This window comes from Sceloporus occidentalis, unplaced genomic scaffold (genome assembly GCF_023333645.1).
Source record: "Sceloporus occidentalis isolate IW3139 unplaced genomic scaffold, rSceOcc1.0.p SCAF_1, whole genome shotgun sequence".
Lineage (NCBI taxonomy): Eukaryota > Metazoa > Chordata > Lepidosauria > Squamata > Phrynosomatidae > Sceloporus > Sceloporus occidentalis.
This window is the reverse complement of record NW_028316981.1, coordinates 264,998,362-265,011,558: the sequence shown is the minus strand read 5'-3', so window position 1 is coordinate 265,011,558 and position 13,197 is coordinate 264,998,362. Positions and strand designations below refer to the sequence as shown.

Here is a 13,197-nt window from a genome sequence, read left to right as displayed (position 1 = left end):
ATGATGAATTTTAAATGTAGACTGTTTTTAAATGTGTATGTTTTGTTCCTTATTTTAAACTGTTGCATGTTTTCATTAATGTGTTTTAACTTATGTTGCACATTGTTAATCTGTTGTTGTTTCCAGTTTTGATCCATGGGGAGAGACGGGTAAGAAATAATAATAATAATAATAATAATAATGATAGAGTGGGGGTGAATTTGCCTCTCTTGTATCCCTCCGGCCTGAGACACCCATCTCGCTCAGGCTGATGATCCTGCTTAGAATGACTTCCTCTTTATAGTGAAGAGAAGAATTTTAATCTATTGAAATAGAGGCATTATTTGACAACAGATACACATAAGCAGCAACTAATTTTTTTTAAAGTATTACAATGGTGAAATTGTTTAATAGTTATAGTAAAGAAAAATCTATGTGCCTTTTATTCCACAAATTTTAAGCCACTTTCATATACTGAACTTCTTTTGCCACTCTTCCCTTAGTAGATATAACAATTTAATCATGATTCCTAAATCTGAAAAGGGTTTTCTACCATCCCTTTATTGCTGGGATTCTTGTTTCTTCTGCTCAGGGTGAATTAATTCTAGAGCAGGAATAATATGAATTCAAGGTTGTTTTTTATTTACACTACATTTCAGACAAGCCAATAAATACTGTACATTCGTAAGTTAAACAACAAGTTCTCATGAACTACTGATTTTTCTTAAGAGAACTGGTGTTCTCACAAGTACACTAGCAAAGTTGTATAACTTTTTTTTCAAATGTTTCCACTGCTTGTCATTAGTACTGAAATATCCTGTGTATGTTATTTGTATTAAAGCAAGTGTATTAAAGGAATTTATAAATATAGTAGTTATATCTCAATGAAGAGTACACAACATACTTCTTTACCTTATCCCAAATATATTTCATAGGTCAATGCCTGTTTACATTTCTTTGCCTATCTTTATATAACTGTCCCTCATTATCCAACTTCATTTGCAGTTTGTGTATCTGGCAAGCATTGTCTTAATTTATGCAGATTTTTTCATTACCATAAAATGTGTGATTTGAAGACAATTAAATGCAAGTCTCCTCATGCCTCCCCAATTCCTGAATTTCACTGTAAGTCTCAGCAGAATGGTTTGGATTACACATATATAAATGCTACAATATCCCCATAGTTCGAAATAACACACAGGCTCATATGTATGCAATTTAGAAACAAATGTTCTCCAAATTGAAAGTGACTTTTCTTGACATGATGTAATGTATATTTATCCTATATTTTCAATGATATTACATCTATTTTATACGAAATTTATGCTTCTTGAAACTTCTATAATATAGATGACATGTTTTATAATTAAGTTATTCTAACACAGTTCAAACAATCCATTTGCTAATAACAGATACAGAATGCTATGGAATCCTGAGATCTGTAGCTTGTTGTGGCACCAGAGCTCTCTAACAGAGGTTAAATATTTCACAAAACTACAAATTCCATAATTGCTTTGATCCATGGCAGTACAGTGGTGTCAAACTGCATCATTTCTGCAGTGTAGATTCAGCCTGAATCACCCCACTATCCATATTGAAAGTAACAAAAACATGAGGAAGAAGTCAGAGTCTAAAACAAGTATTCTTACCTGCTGAAGAACAGCTGCAAGGGAATTCCTATCTTTTTGACTAACACCATCTTTCAATAAGCGAGCAAGGAGTTCTGGCTTCTTGTAGGTCTTTAGTGCCAATAAGTGAATCACTCTATCCCTATATGGCCGCTGAGAAATACTGTTATGTGTATGGGTCTTGCGTATTGTACTTGCAGGGTTGATGGGCGTGGACCTTTTCCTCTCAGGCACTGCATCTGGAATACTTTGTGGTGCTTTCCGAATTTGTACTCGTTTGCCTATGTGTAAGATAAAAAAGATTATTTCCATCACATTTCACCTAAGAAAAATAAGTTATCCAAAATTTGGTGCCAATTAGATAATTGGAGTGAAAACAAAATCTCAAAGTAAATTTTATATTATACTGATAATACAGAAAATCATCATTTGAGACTATAGAAATTGATCATCTTAGATCCAAAACACACTGCAGAAATAATCCATTTTGAGACCACTTTAACTGCCCTGGCTCAATACTAGGGAATTCTGGAAACTAGTTTTGTGAGACATTTAGCCTTCTCTGTTAGAGAGCTCTGGTGCTACAATCAACTACAACTCTCAGGATTCCCTAGCACTGTGCCAGGCCACTTAAAGCAGTCTCAAACTGTATTATTTCTGAAGTGTGTTTTGGGCCTTAGAGAGTTATTATTTTCTTGTTTCTAGCCTATAGGATTATCAAGAATCACATTTTCTGTTTTTTATCACTGCAGTCAAAAACTAAAATCCCTGTGGTATATTTGTGATGGACACAATGAATCGTGCTTTATAATTTTTGTTAACAAGCCTAAGTAATAACTAGCACATCTCTTATCAAAACTGAGCTTTAAAAATTCAATTATCAAAATAATTTGGTAATAGTGGGTAGGCTAGCCAAACCACAATTAGTGATGAAATGTAAACATTTTCTCAAGAAAGTGCTTATTATACTATGCTTTCAGCTTAGTGGCAAGTGGGATGAAATATTTTGATTCTATCTGTTGCTAGACCATCTTTATCCACTCTTCAATCCTCTCAAGGCAAGTCATTACTAAGATAATTATAAAACAGATATATTAAAATAAAAATTAGTATCCACAATTCAACAATAGTTTTAAAAACAAAATAAAAAAAGAAAATTGATTTATAATTGTTTTTCCCATTTAGTTGCCACACTCAGGTGAAAACAGATGTGAACTAGGTTTTTCAAACATACGCAAGGGAGCTAAGTGCTATCCCTGAGGAAAATGAGAGGGGCACCACTGAAGAGGTTTTGTTTCTTGGCCCTGCTACTTTTCTGGACCTTATTGTTGGACCCAAAAGGAGGCCCCAGGGACCAGTTTTAACAGCAGGCTGATATAGGTGTAGCTGGTCCTTCAAACAACTTGTTCCTAAGGTGAGAACCTGAGTAGTGCAGTGGTTTGTGTGTCAACTAAGATTCCAGGAGACCAGCATTTGAATCCCCAAATGGAAATCCAGTGGGTACTGTTAAACTACTCATATTCTCTTAACCGAAGAGAAAGGCAATGGCAAACCTCTGAATAAATCTTGCCAAGAAAAATCATACAGTCACTCCAGGTGCTGCAGACCAAACACAGAAGCACAAACACACACAAACAAATCTAAACCCTTCTAGATTACCATGGTTTCCTGGGGAACCTTACAGTCCTGTCTTTGAATCACATCCCTTTAAATGCAGACTCTAGATTTTAAGCTGTCATAGGAATTGGCTCAATGTCCTTCTATTTGCACTTTCCAAATTCTAAAATCTGTAAATGTTGCAAAAGTCACTCTCAAGTTAAACCAAATTTTATTTGGCAACTTTTGGAAATCTGCAAATAGATCTAGAAAACTTTCCCCTTTGATAAATGAAACATATGATTTACTATTTATTATTTGGAAACTTCTAGAGGTAGATCTCTTCAGTTAAGCCTCCCCCCATACTGGATGTGTTCAATATGGTTCCTGCTCAGACTTCCTCAGTTTCATATCTGCCAGAGCAGCCAGCAACTAAGGAAATTGAGCATAGCAATACAGCCATCCCTCCACATTTGCGGCTTTGACTTTTGCAGATTTGATTATTCATGGATTTGATTAACATGTTCTGTCTCAAAATCTCTAGATCCTCCAGCATGACTCTATGTCCAACTTCCACCACAGGTTGCACTGGAGGACATAGGGGTTGTACAGACCGGCATAAAGAGCCGGCGTGGGGGCAGAGTCAGGGCATGGCAACTGCATACCAGCAGCCTCGACTCTGCCCCCACGCCGGTGTGATGCCACCCAAGCAACGACATGGCAGGTGGCATCACACCGTGTCTTCGGGACAGCGTTTACACAGGCACAGCAATTCCTATATGTGCGAGACCACGAAGAAGAACCAATGGTTTCTAATCTCCTACTTCTACCTGATTTTAACTGTGTCAGCCATGATTCCAGGGAATGTCCCTTACTGTGAAAAATGGTTTCACTAAATATTTTGTTGATAACTGCATTTCTGGAATGCAATCCAAAGAGAATCTGTTTTCTTTATGGTGAACTGAAGTCATTTTTACATCAGTCATATTTCTATTTCCAGCTAGACTTTAAAAGGACTAATTGGGTCCAAATAGTGGGTTGATTCTATCAAAACAAACAGGTTAAGCACACAGGGCAAGTGTAATAATAACTTTAGCATCCACTTTATGACAGCTATTTGGAGAAGCACCCACACAAAGAATGCATGAGTTGTGGATAATGGGCTAATACCAGGTATATCAGAAACAATGACACTGATAGAAAATTCGAAGAGCCCAGACAGACAATTCTGCATGTTGGAAATCACATTCTACTTCCCACAGAGTATAAACTACTAAAATTAGCTGATCACTATGCTCAGACTGTAGCCCAAATTATTAGTAATATTTTTTGAGCATGGCATATTCTACATGCACATACACTTAATTTAGCAATTAAAACCACTCTGTAAAATCCCACCCATCATTTGTTCTGTTATCACAGGTTCTAAACGAGAGGGAAAACCCTGAGCCTATTTCCATCAAACTGCAAAAGACTTCCAAACAACAGTAGGTCTGTTTTTCTGTGTATGTGTATGCACTGCCCTAGACACAGAAGTTCCATTGTCTGGTGAGGGATGTTCATATCTAAGGACAACTTCACATGCAACATGTGTTAAATCATGGAAAAGATGGTTATGAGCAAACAAGGAACAACTTGAGATTAAGCTGGAGTGGGTCAATTTTAGGCACTTCCCTCCCACCCTCAATTAGTTAGCACTGTTTAAAAACAAAGTCTTAGAACTCTCTGCAGTAAGGCAGGATTCACTGCAGTCTCATTATTTTACATTTTAACTGTTGTAACAAGCTAATATAGAAGGGGACAAAATACAGTCATACCTACATATGGTCCACCAGGTTTTATGACCTTTGTACTTCGATTGCGAGACTCTTCTTCTGCCTGGGTCATACGTTCTCTAGTCATTTGGTAAGAATCATTTGTTGCACATACTGTAATTTTGTCCTGTATAACTCCCAAGCAACTGAGCTGTGAGGATCCAGTACTAAGCAAGAATATATAAAACAAAACAAAACCAAAATAAAACAAAAAGCGTTAAAAATATCTTGAATACAGAGTTCAGAATTTAGCCTTAAAAGACACTTTTGCATTTCTCTCTAGTCATTTAAAGCCAATTTATAAACTCTAAAAATAAATTCATCTGTCAGTGTTACAGAAATCTGTTTCATTTGCTTCTATAGATATACCAATGGCAGCAAAAAAGAGAACTGAGTTTATTTCTTAGAACAAAAGCACCAATAAATAGATAATATAGAAGCAGGTCTTTTTGATGAGACCAAATGTCCTCCCACTCTAGAATTCTAATTTCATCAGAAAACTTATAACCAGGGCTTGACAGTAACAACCCTCCTTTGCTGCTGATCCCTCCCCATCTTAGAAGATGATATTTAGAAGCACACTGCCACAGAACCTTGAACTTCCAAAAAAAATGATTGCAACTGGTAGCTTTGTGAATTTGTCTGATGCCCTTGAAGTACTTAATTTTAAGTACAGTCAGTTTCAGATTTGAGGTTTTGGTTTTTCCTGACTTTGTAGCTTTGTAGCAAGTTCAACCTTTTCACCTCCCCCCCTTACCCATCCTCCCAGCCAGCCAAAACCAACACTGTACATTCTGCTTTGCCAAACTTTGCATCTTCCTCATTTCCAAAGAGTTTCCCATTGAATCCGATGTTTGCAGCCACCCCTGGGAAGCCCAGCCAGACAAAAGCAACACCTTCTCTTCCCTTTGTGGTGATGGCTGTAAACATCAGATTCAGAGTGGAAAGACTTTGGAAATGAGGAAAATGCAAAGTCTGTCAAAGTGGGGAAGATACTGTGTTGCTTTTGTCTGGCCAGGAGGGAAGAGGAAAGAGGGTAGATCCTTTGTAGCTACTGCTGCTAACATGTTGAAAGTGGAAGCACTTTGGAAATGTGGGGAGACTATGTGATTCAAGGCTGCAAAGAGTGTTATGGGTAGTGCTCTTGGTGGGAGAGGACTCTTTATAATTCATGGGGGGGGGGCTAACAAATTCTTGGGTTTTCCACTTTTGTGGGGGTCCTTGGCCCCTAATCCCATGAAAGCAGAGGGGGTGACAGTACTCTTCTTGGTTTGCCCTGAGTCAATTGCGAAAACTTTCATTTTGTTTGTATTTGGAGAAAAACCCAAATTCTAGTAATATGAGAAGCAGAAAATTTTCTTTATCAACCTTTTCTGTACTCTACAAATGTTTACAAACCTACCTCACACCTCCCACTCATCCCCCCCCCCCAAAAAAAACCCCTACAACAACCCAAATGGTAGCTCTTCTTATTTGGCTACCATTTTGTAATTCTACAATGTTATTTTTTGAGACAGGACAACAAGAACTTTGTATGTGTGTGTCTTCATGTTGCCTGCCAACTAATGGTAACCCCATGAATTTCATAAGGTTTTCTTAAGTAAGGATTACTCAGAAGTGGTTTTGCCAGGTCAGATCATAAATGTGGCATTACAACACCAGATATTTTATTTTGAATTATCTTCTTTAACCCTTTTACTCCAAAACATCTTGTTTTGTTCAGAGCTTGTTCCCTCTAACCATGCCCATAAATCTGTCTTTTAAGTCCTTCATATCCCACTAAATAACAGTAACATATGTGATGCTTTGATAGCAAACATTACAAATGGCAGTAAGCCACCTTGAGCCCCTATACTGGGAGGAAGGTGGGGTATAAATAAACATAATAAACATAATAATAATAATTCAAAATGTACATAGATCAACTAAACTTTCAATAAAATCTGTGTATCAGAGTAGTATGTTGTATTTTTTTAAATGCCATCAGAATTGTTTCTAAAAGGACACAACATTGCATACTAAAATTCTTTAATGCATTTCAGCCAATACATACACATTCCTTTCATTCTATTCTATAGGAAAGACATGATTCATCAGTAATATCCTGGGTGCGTTTCCCATTTTTAGCAGGCTGACTAATAAAAGTAAAAAGTTCTTCCCACCTGTTCTTTATAAAAGTGTGAGCTCGTGGAACGTCACATGTATATTTCTGCTACAAACACAAAAGCCATTCTATAATGTACATTGAATAGAATATTATGGCAAATATATTTGAGAGCAGAAGCTGAAGAACTGACATCTCTGTGAAACCAACACAGTAAATTCCAAACAAGATGATTTCCCCTCAGAAATATAACTGTACCAATAAGAAGCCATAGCATATTTAATCTTGGCTTAAATATGCCATTTCCTGAATGGAGAGGATTCTTCTTTAATTGCTCACTGCAACAATTTTTCAGATGACAACAATTGAAAAACACTACAATTTTAATTCTCCATTGGGAAAAAATTACCTTGAAACAGTTTGCTGGACGCAGTCAAAGCTTCCCTGAGGATTATCTTTGCCAACATTTGACAAATAGAAATTAAAAGTATGCGCTTCATTTGGGAGATCAGTTTTGGGAATCTTGACAAGCTGAAAAAAGCAATTAAAAATAAGGCTCACACATGCTTACGTGTAATATTAGGATTATTAACTATCAACATGTATCTTACCATATTCACAGCAAACCTGCCATATAGGACACTATTTCTATTTAACAGAAAGGAGCTGGAACTGTGATGACAACTTGCCAAAGCGGCACCTAACGAGTTCAAGATAGAACTGGACACAAAGATACTAGCTAATTTCCACATTTACAGATAGTGCAGAATCCATTATCCAACATCCTTCTACTCATTAGATACAGAATACATTGAAATTAATTTAGGAAATACTTCCTGACCTCTAGAGGAGCCAAAAAGTTGCAGTCACTTTACATTCATCTTTATATTGTTCATTTACAGTGAAAGCCCATCTCACCCCAAAGGTATATTTGCAACCTATTTCCTCCCTTACCTATTGCTTACATGACAAAGGAAACACCCAGCATTTAAAGACTATGGGTCATAGGACACAGCAGTAGGGATATTAGGTGGTTGGCCTCTCAGCACTGCATAAATTCTGGACTTGACATACTATACACTTTACTTTATCATAACAAAAGTTACAGTAATTTTCTCATCTATAAATGCTGAAAATACACCTAAGTCAAGACTAAATCTTGACTAGCATAATAAACTAGACCATTTCCTTGGTACTGTACTTCACAGAGAAAAGGTGCTAAGGCTTTTAACTGCATCTTCTTTTTTCCAGAGAAGCTGTTGTTACATTGTTAGTGATCAAAATATAAGTGAGAAGAGCAAATATCTTTCCATGAGAATTACACAAATAGTAGCACTGATACTTTTTCTCAAGTTCAAAATTTCATGATTTTAAATACGTTTTTCAAAAGTGGGTTCACAAGTAAACCTGCTGCTGAAGTTAGCTTCAAAATTACTCAGGAACTAACAACTTCTATGAATAGCTTTTATACAGAAGAGTAATGTGTCCAGGATAAATGGCTTGGGCCCAGGGTACTTGGAGGACTGCCTCTCCCCATATAATCTGCCCCGCACACTTAGAACATCCGGGACTAATCTGTTGGAGGTTCCTAGATCACATCTTGTGAGGACCTCACAGAGGGCTTTTGCCATCGTTGCCCCATTCTCTTGGAATAAGCTCCCCGTAGAGCTTCGCTCCGCCGCCTCATTAGATTCTTTTAAAAAGAATTTAAAAACATACTTATTTCGGTTGGCCTTCCCACTTTAGTTAATTATTTTTCCTCTGCCCCTCGTTTTCCTTCTTCTGACCCCGGACCATTGTGATTTGATTGTTCTTACCCTTGACATGTGTATTTTTCCTGATTCCTGTTCCCATTTTATGTAGTAATGTTTTAACTTTTATATTGTAATTGTTTTACTTTGTATTGTAATTGCTTTTAACCTTTGTAAGCCGCCTTGATCATTTTTTGGAAAGGCGGGGTAAAAATAAAATGTATTATTTATTATTATTATAATACAACTATGCTGTTTCACTGTTGCCAACCAATACTGTACTATATCCTAACAACATCATGAAGGCTGTACTGCATAACTATAAATATACACAAAGGGTGATTGCGGTGGTCATCTACAACAACACAGGGTATATGGAGGAACTGGTAAGCATCATGAGAAAATGAGTGAAAAGGGATCTCTCTCAAAGCTTTTATCCATGTCCAGCAAAGTAAGCTGTACCCTCCCAACAAATATGGGAATGCTGTAAAACAGGTTATCAGCAGGCTGCTATAATAGAAGACATCAATACCATGCCTTAAGTACTGCTTTTGTGGGAAAATTGCACAATCCTAGCCCCTAGCTGAAGGTCAGAATAGGAACTTGGAAAAGGAATATACTAGATTCACTCTGGGAGTTCCCCTTTCTTTGGGTAGCAGGCAATTCATGATGAATAAATCAGATGACAGACAGAGGCTTCACTCTCTGCAAGAACCCACTCACAAGGCAGATCTTCCAGTTACAGAAGTGTAGAAAAATATTTAAAGGGGGGGGGGTGTCCTAAATATTACCTTCAATTTATTCTATGATCCAAAAGGGAGGAAATATTCTGCTATACTTGTGACGCACTGTTGAAATGCATTTATAGGACACTACTAGCTATATCAGAGCCAGCATGTATTGGTTTAAGCATTGGACTATGACTCTGGAAACCAGGGTTCAATTCCCTGCTTAGCATGGAAACCCACTTGGGTGACCTTGAGTTAGTCGGACACTAACAGCCCCAGAAAATTCCATGATAGGTCTGTAGGGTCACCATAAGACAGAAATGATTTGAAGGTACACAACAACTAGCTATAAATACTTTCCCTGAATGCATTCATTATCCAGAATCCAGCCATGCTTTTACTTCAGAAGAAATAAGGTTACAGAATGTGCTACTTAGGCTGCAATCCTATACCTATTTACCTAAAAACAAGCTCAGTGGGGGTTGCCTCTGAATATGCTCTATAAACTTTTCCAAGGAGGTGTTCTCCTCAACTTAATTACTAAGTCAGACTACAATTAGCTATTTTAAAGACATTTGGAGGTCCTTTTAAAAGACAAAAAGTGATGTGCTTTATAAAAAGACAGATATAAAAGTTGGACTTATTTGTTAAAGTTTATGCAGGTACTTGAATGGTGTGGGACATAACCTGATTTTCTTCCTTGTATTTCTTCAGTAAAATATAATGGATGGTAACAGTTTTGAAAATACACGAACAGCTACAGTCCATGCTATTGCACAGATTATACAGAAGTAAATCCAGATAATCATTAAGTATATACAGGAGAGGCAGCTGATTATAGTGTCCTAGATCCCAGTGGATACACATCTAACATGTGTTTGCAAATTTCCTTGTTGCATTTACATTTTATGTTTTTAAGCTGTAGGGATGGGTTTTCAAGGATGCATGGAAATTCATTGAGTGCATGGTAGCCTTTCAGTACCCTCCCATAACCTCAAAAGCATGTGATGTGTATTCAAAACTGGAAAAAATGTTCATGGATAAATAACACTATTATTGATATAATGTGTACAAATATGTTCTATAAATACAACAATAAATTATTGGTATAAGCCAATAGCATTGTTTTCCCGGGACTAAAATTACATAAATTAAAATAAAATATCATAAGACTAGCTTGCAGCATTTTTATTTATTTATTGCAAACAGAAGAATACACACACGCACACCACAGTGCTTGAAAACACTAACAACAATTTTTAAAAGAACAAAAAAGACTCCTGATGTCAAAATGAACATGTTAGGTAGGCCAGCCTGTCTTGGAAGCGCATTCCACAATCAGCCTACCATAAGGAAGGCATTCTCCCTTTTAGACTTCTGCCTAACTATAAGTGATGGCACATGGAATAGGGCTTCTTAAGACACTCTCATGGCTCACCAAGAAATACATGGGAGAAGATGTTTCAAGTATCTTCATCCCAAGCCATTATGGCTTTAAAAGTTAAAACCAGCACTCTGAAATGAGTCTGGAAATGCAGTGAATGTGAGTTCAGCTGATAAACTGCTAGTTTAACATGATTAAATTATTCTAATTAACCCCCTCCCAAAAAAAGTGCCCCTATTCCTTTGGGGGAGCACAACCTTTCCATCCAGTCCATTATCATGCCCAAAAAACTGATATAGGATAATCACAGTCTCACCTGAATTTCACAAAAAGAAGAGATAATGCTAGTTGCTATCTGCATATTGGCAAAACCCTACACCAAATCTCTAGATAATCTCTCCAGCCATTCCATGTAGATGATAATCAGCATGCAGGATCCTAAAGCAAAACTGCCATGGGGCTGAACACTGCTTCTTCAGCACCGCTCTCTGGAACTGGCCACGCAAATAGGAATGGAATTACTGCAAAAACAGCGCTCCAACAGTCAACTAGGACAGCCTCTTACTGGTATAAAAAGCCACCAAATAACAAGTCCAAGAGTGTCGTACTCCCTCTGCCAACAAAGACCATTCCATAGGAAGGGCAAGAGAGGTTTGATACCAAAAACATGCTGAAAGCCCAGCTAAATGAGTAAAAGAAGTCAGTATCATCCAGAGCAACTGCACCACCATTGAGGACAGTGGAATTTCACCTGATGCATCTTCCCTCCCTCTCTGCTTTCACCAGAGTTTGTGGGCGGATAGCGGCAAGGGACCTCTGCTGCCGCCAGTGGTTCCTCCTCCTCTTCCTCCTAGGTTTCTTCCCACTCAGTGGGGATCCTGCACCAGTGTGTGTGTGTGTGTGTGTGTGTGTGTGTGTGTGACCTCCGGGGCTGGAGAACCGGGCGTGTGGGCCAGAAAAGAGCCTGTGTGGGCTGGGAAAATGGCGCGGGTGGGGGAGGTGCCACACAGGTCATGGAAACAGCTGCCCGGAGACCCCCTGAAGCCTGGAGAATTTTCTGAGGCCCCACGAGGCCCCAAGGAGCAATCTGCAGGGGGCCCCACACCCTCCCACGGGCACCACTGCTTCCACCTCCTCTCTCTTCTTCCTGCCTCCTTCACACCCTCCCTTCCTCCTCCTCTTCCCTCTTCTTTGCTTTCCCTGCCTCTTTCGTCCTCTTTTTCCTTCCTCCTCCTCCTCCTCCCGGCTTGCCATCCAAGGATGCTTAAATGCATGGATGGCAAGTCCACAGATAGGGAGGGCCCACTGTATTAATCTGGATGACTTGCTTACAGAAAGTTTTCCAGTCCCCTATTCTGAAGCTACCAGTGCCCCACAAAGGGAAACTGCCACAAACTTCCTTAAGGCAGAGTTCTTTGCCACATTACCTGCTAAAACACTACTATACTTATATAAAGATATTTAGACATATTAGAGCCAGCGTGAAATAGTGGTTTGAGTGTTGGACTAGGATTCTGGAGAACAGGGTAGAAACCCTCAGCCATGGAAACCCAGTGAGTGACTTTGGGCAAATCACATTCTCTCAGCCCCAGGGGAAGGCAAGGGCAAACCTTCTCTTAGGAAATCTTGACAAGTAAACACCATGATATGTTCACCTTAAGGTCACCAAAAGTCAGAAACGACTTCAAGGCACGCACACAACAACAACAACAACAACAACATAACAACAAGACATATATTGTTGTATATACATACATCTTAGATCTTAAAATCTATGTTCAGTATTAAGTTAAATGCTTTGCATGCAGAAGGACTCAGGATAAATTTTCTGACATCTCGGGCAAGGCTTGGAAAGGTTTCTGAGACTTTAGTGAGCCCCTGCTGACAAAGGATGGGGACATCAGTGGCTACTAGATAATCATCACCAGTATCAAAGGCAATATGCCTCTGCATAAGTTGCCAGTGAACATGAAATGTAGGGTGCAGCAGTGTCACACCCTACTGGTAGACTTCCTTTTTTGGTAACTAGTTAGCCACTAAATGAATAGAATGTTGGAACAGATTGATCCAAAATGGCTCACATTCTTATGAGTAGTATAGCTAATTAAATGGACAAGATGGATCAATTTCATATCTATCTATGTTCACAAACACAGTGAGATGAGTAAAACATATGGTGGATGTGTTCTCTAAGCAAGTTGCAGTTTAGTAAA

The 13,197-nt window shown here is 38.3% G+C and overlaps 1 protein-coding gene across 1 annotated transcript in view; it reads right to left on the bottom strand.

Annotated features, from left to right (window-relative positions):
- The window catches only part of ELL2 (elongation factor for RNA polymerase II 2), a 57,675-nt gene that overhangs the window by 20,799 nt on the left and 23,679 nt on the right, over positions 1 to 13,197 (bottom strand). Inside the window, 3 exon segments of the mRNA XM_089492914.1 lie at positions 1,629 to 1,888; positions 5,021 to 5,184; positions 7,531 to 7,652. Of these exon segments, the coding sequence (XP_089349040.1) occupies positions 1,629 to 1,888; positions 5,021 to 5,184; positions 7,531 to 7,652 (546 nt within the window).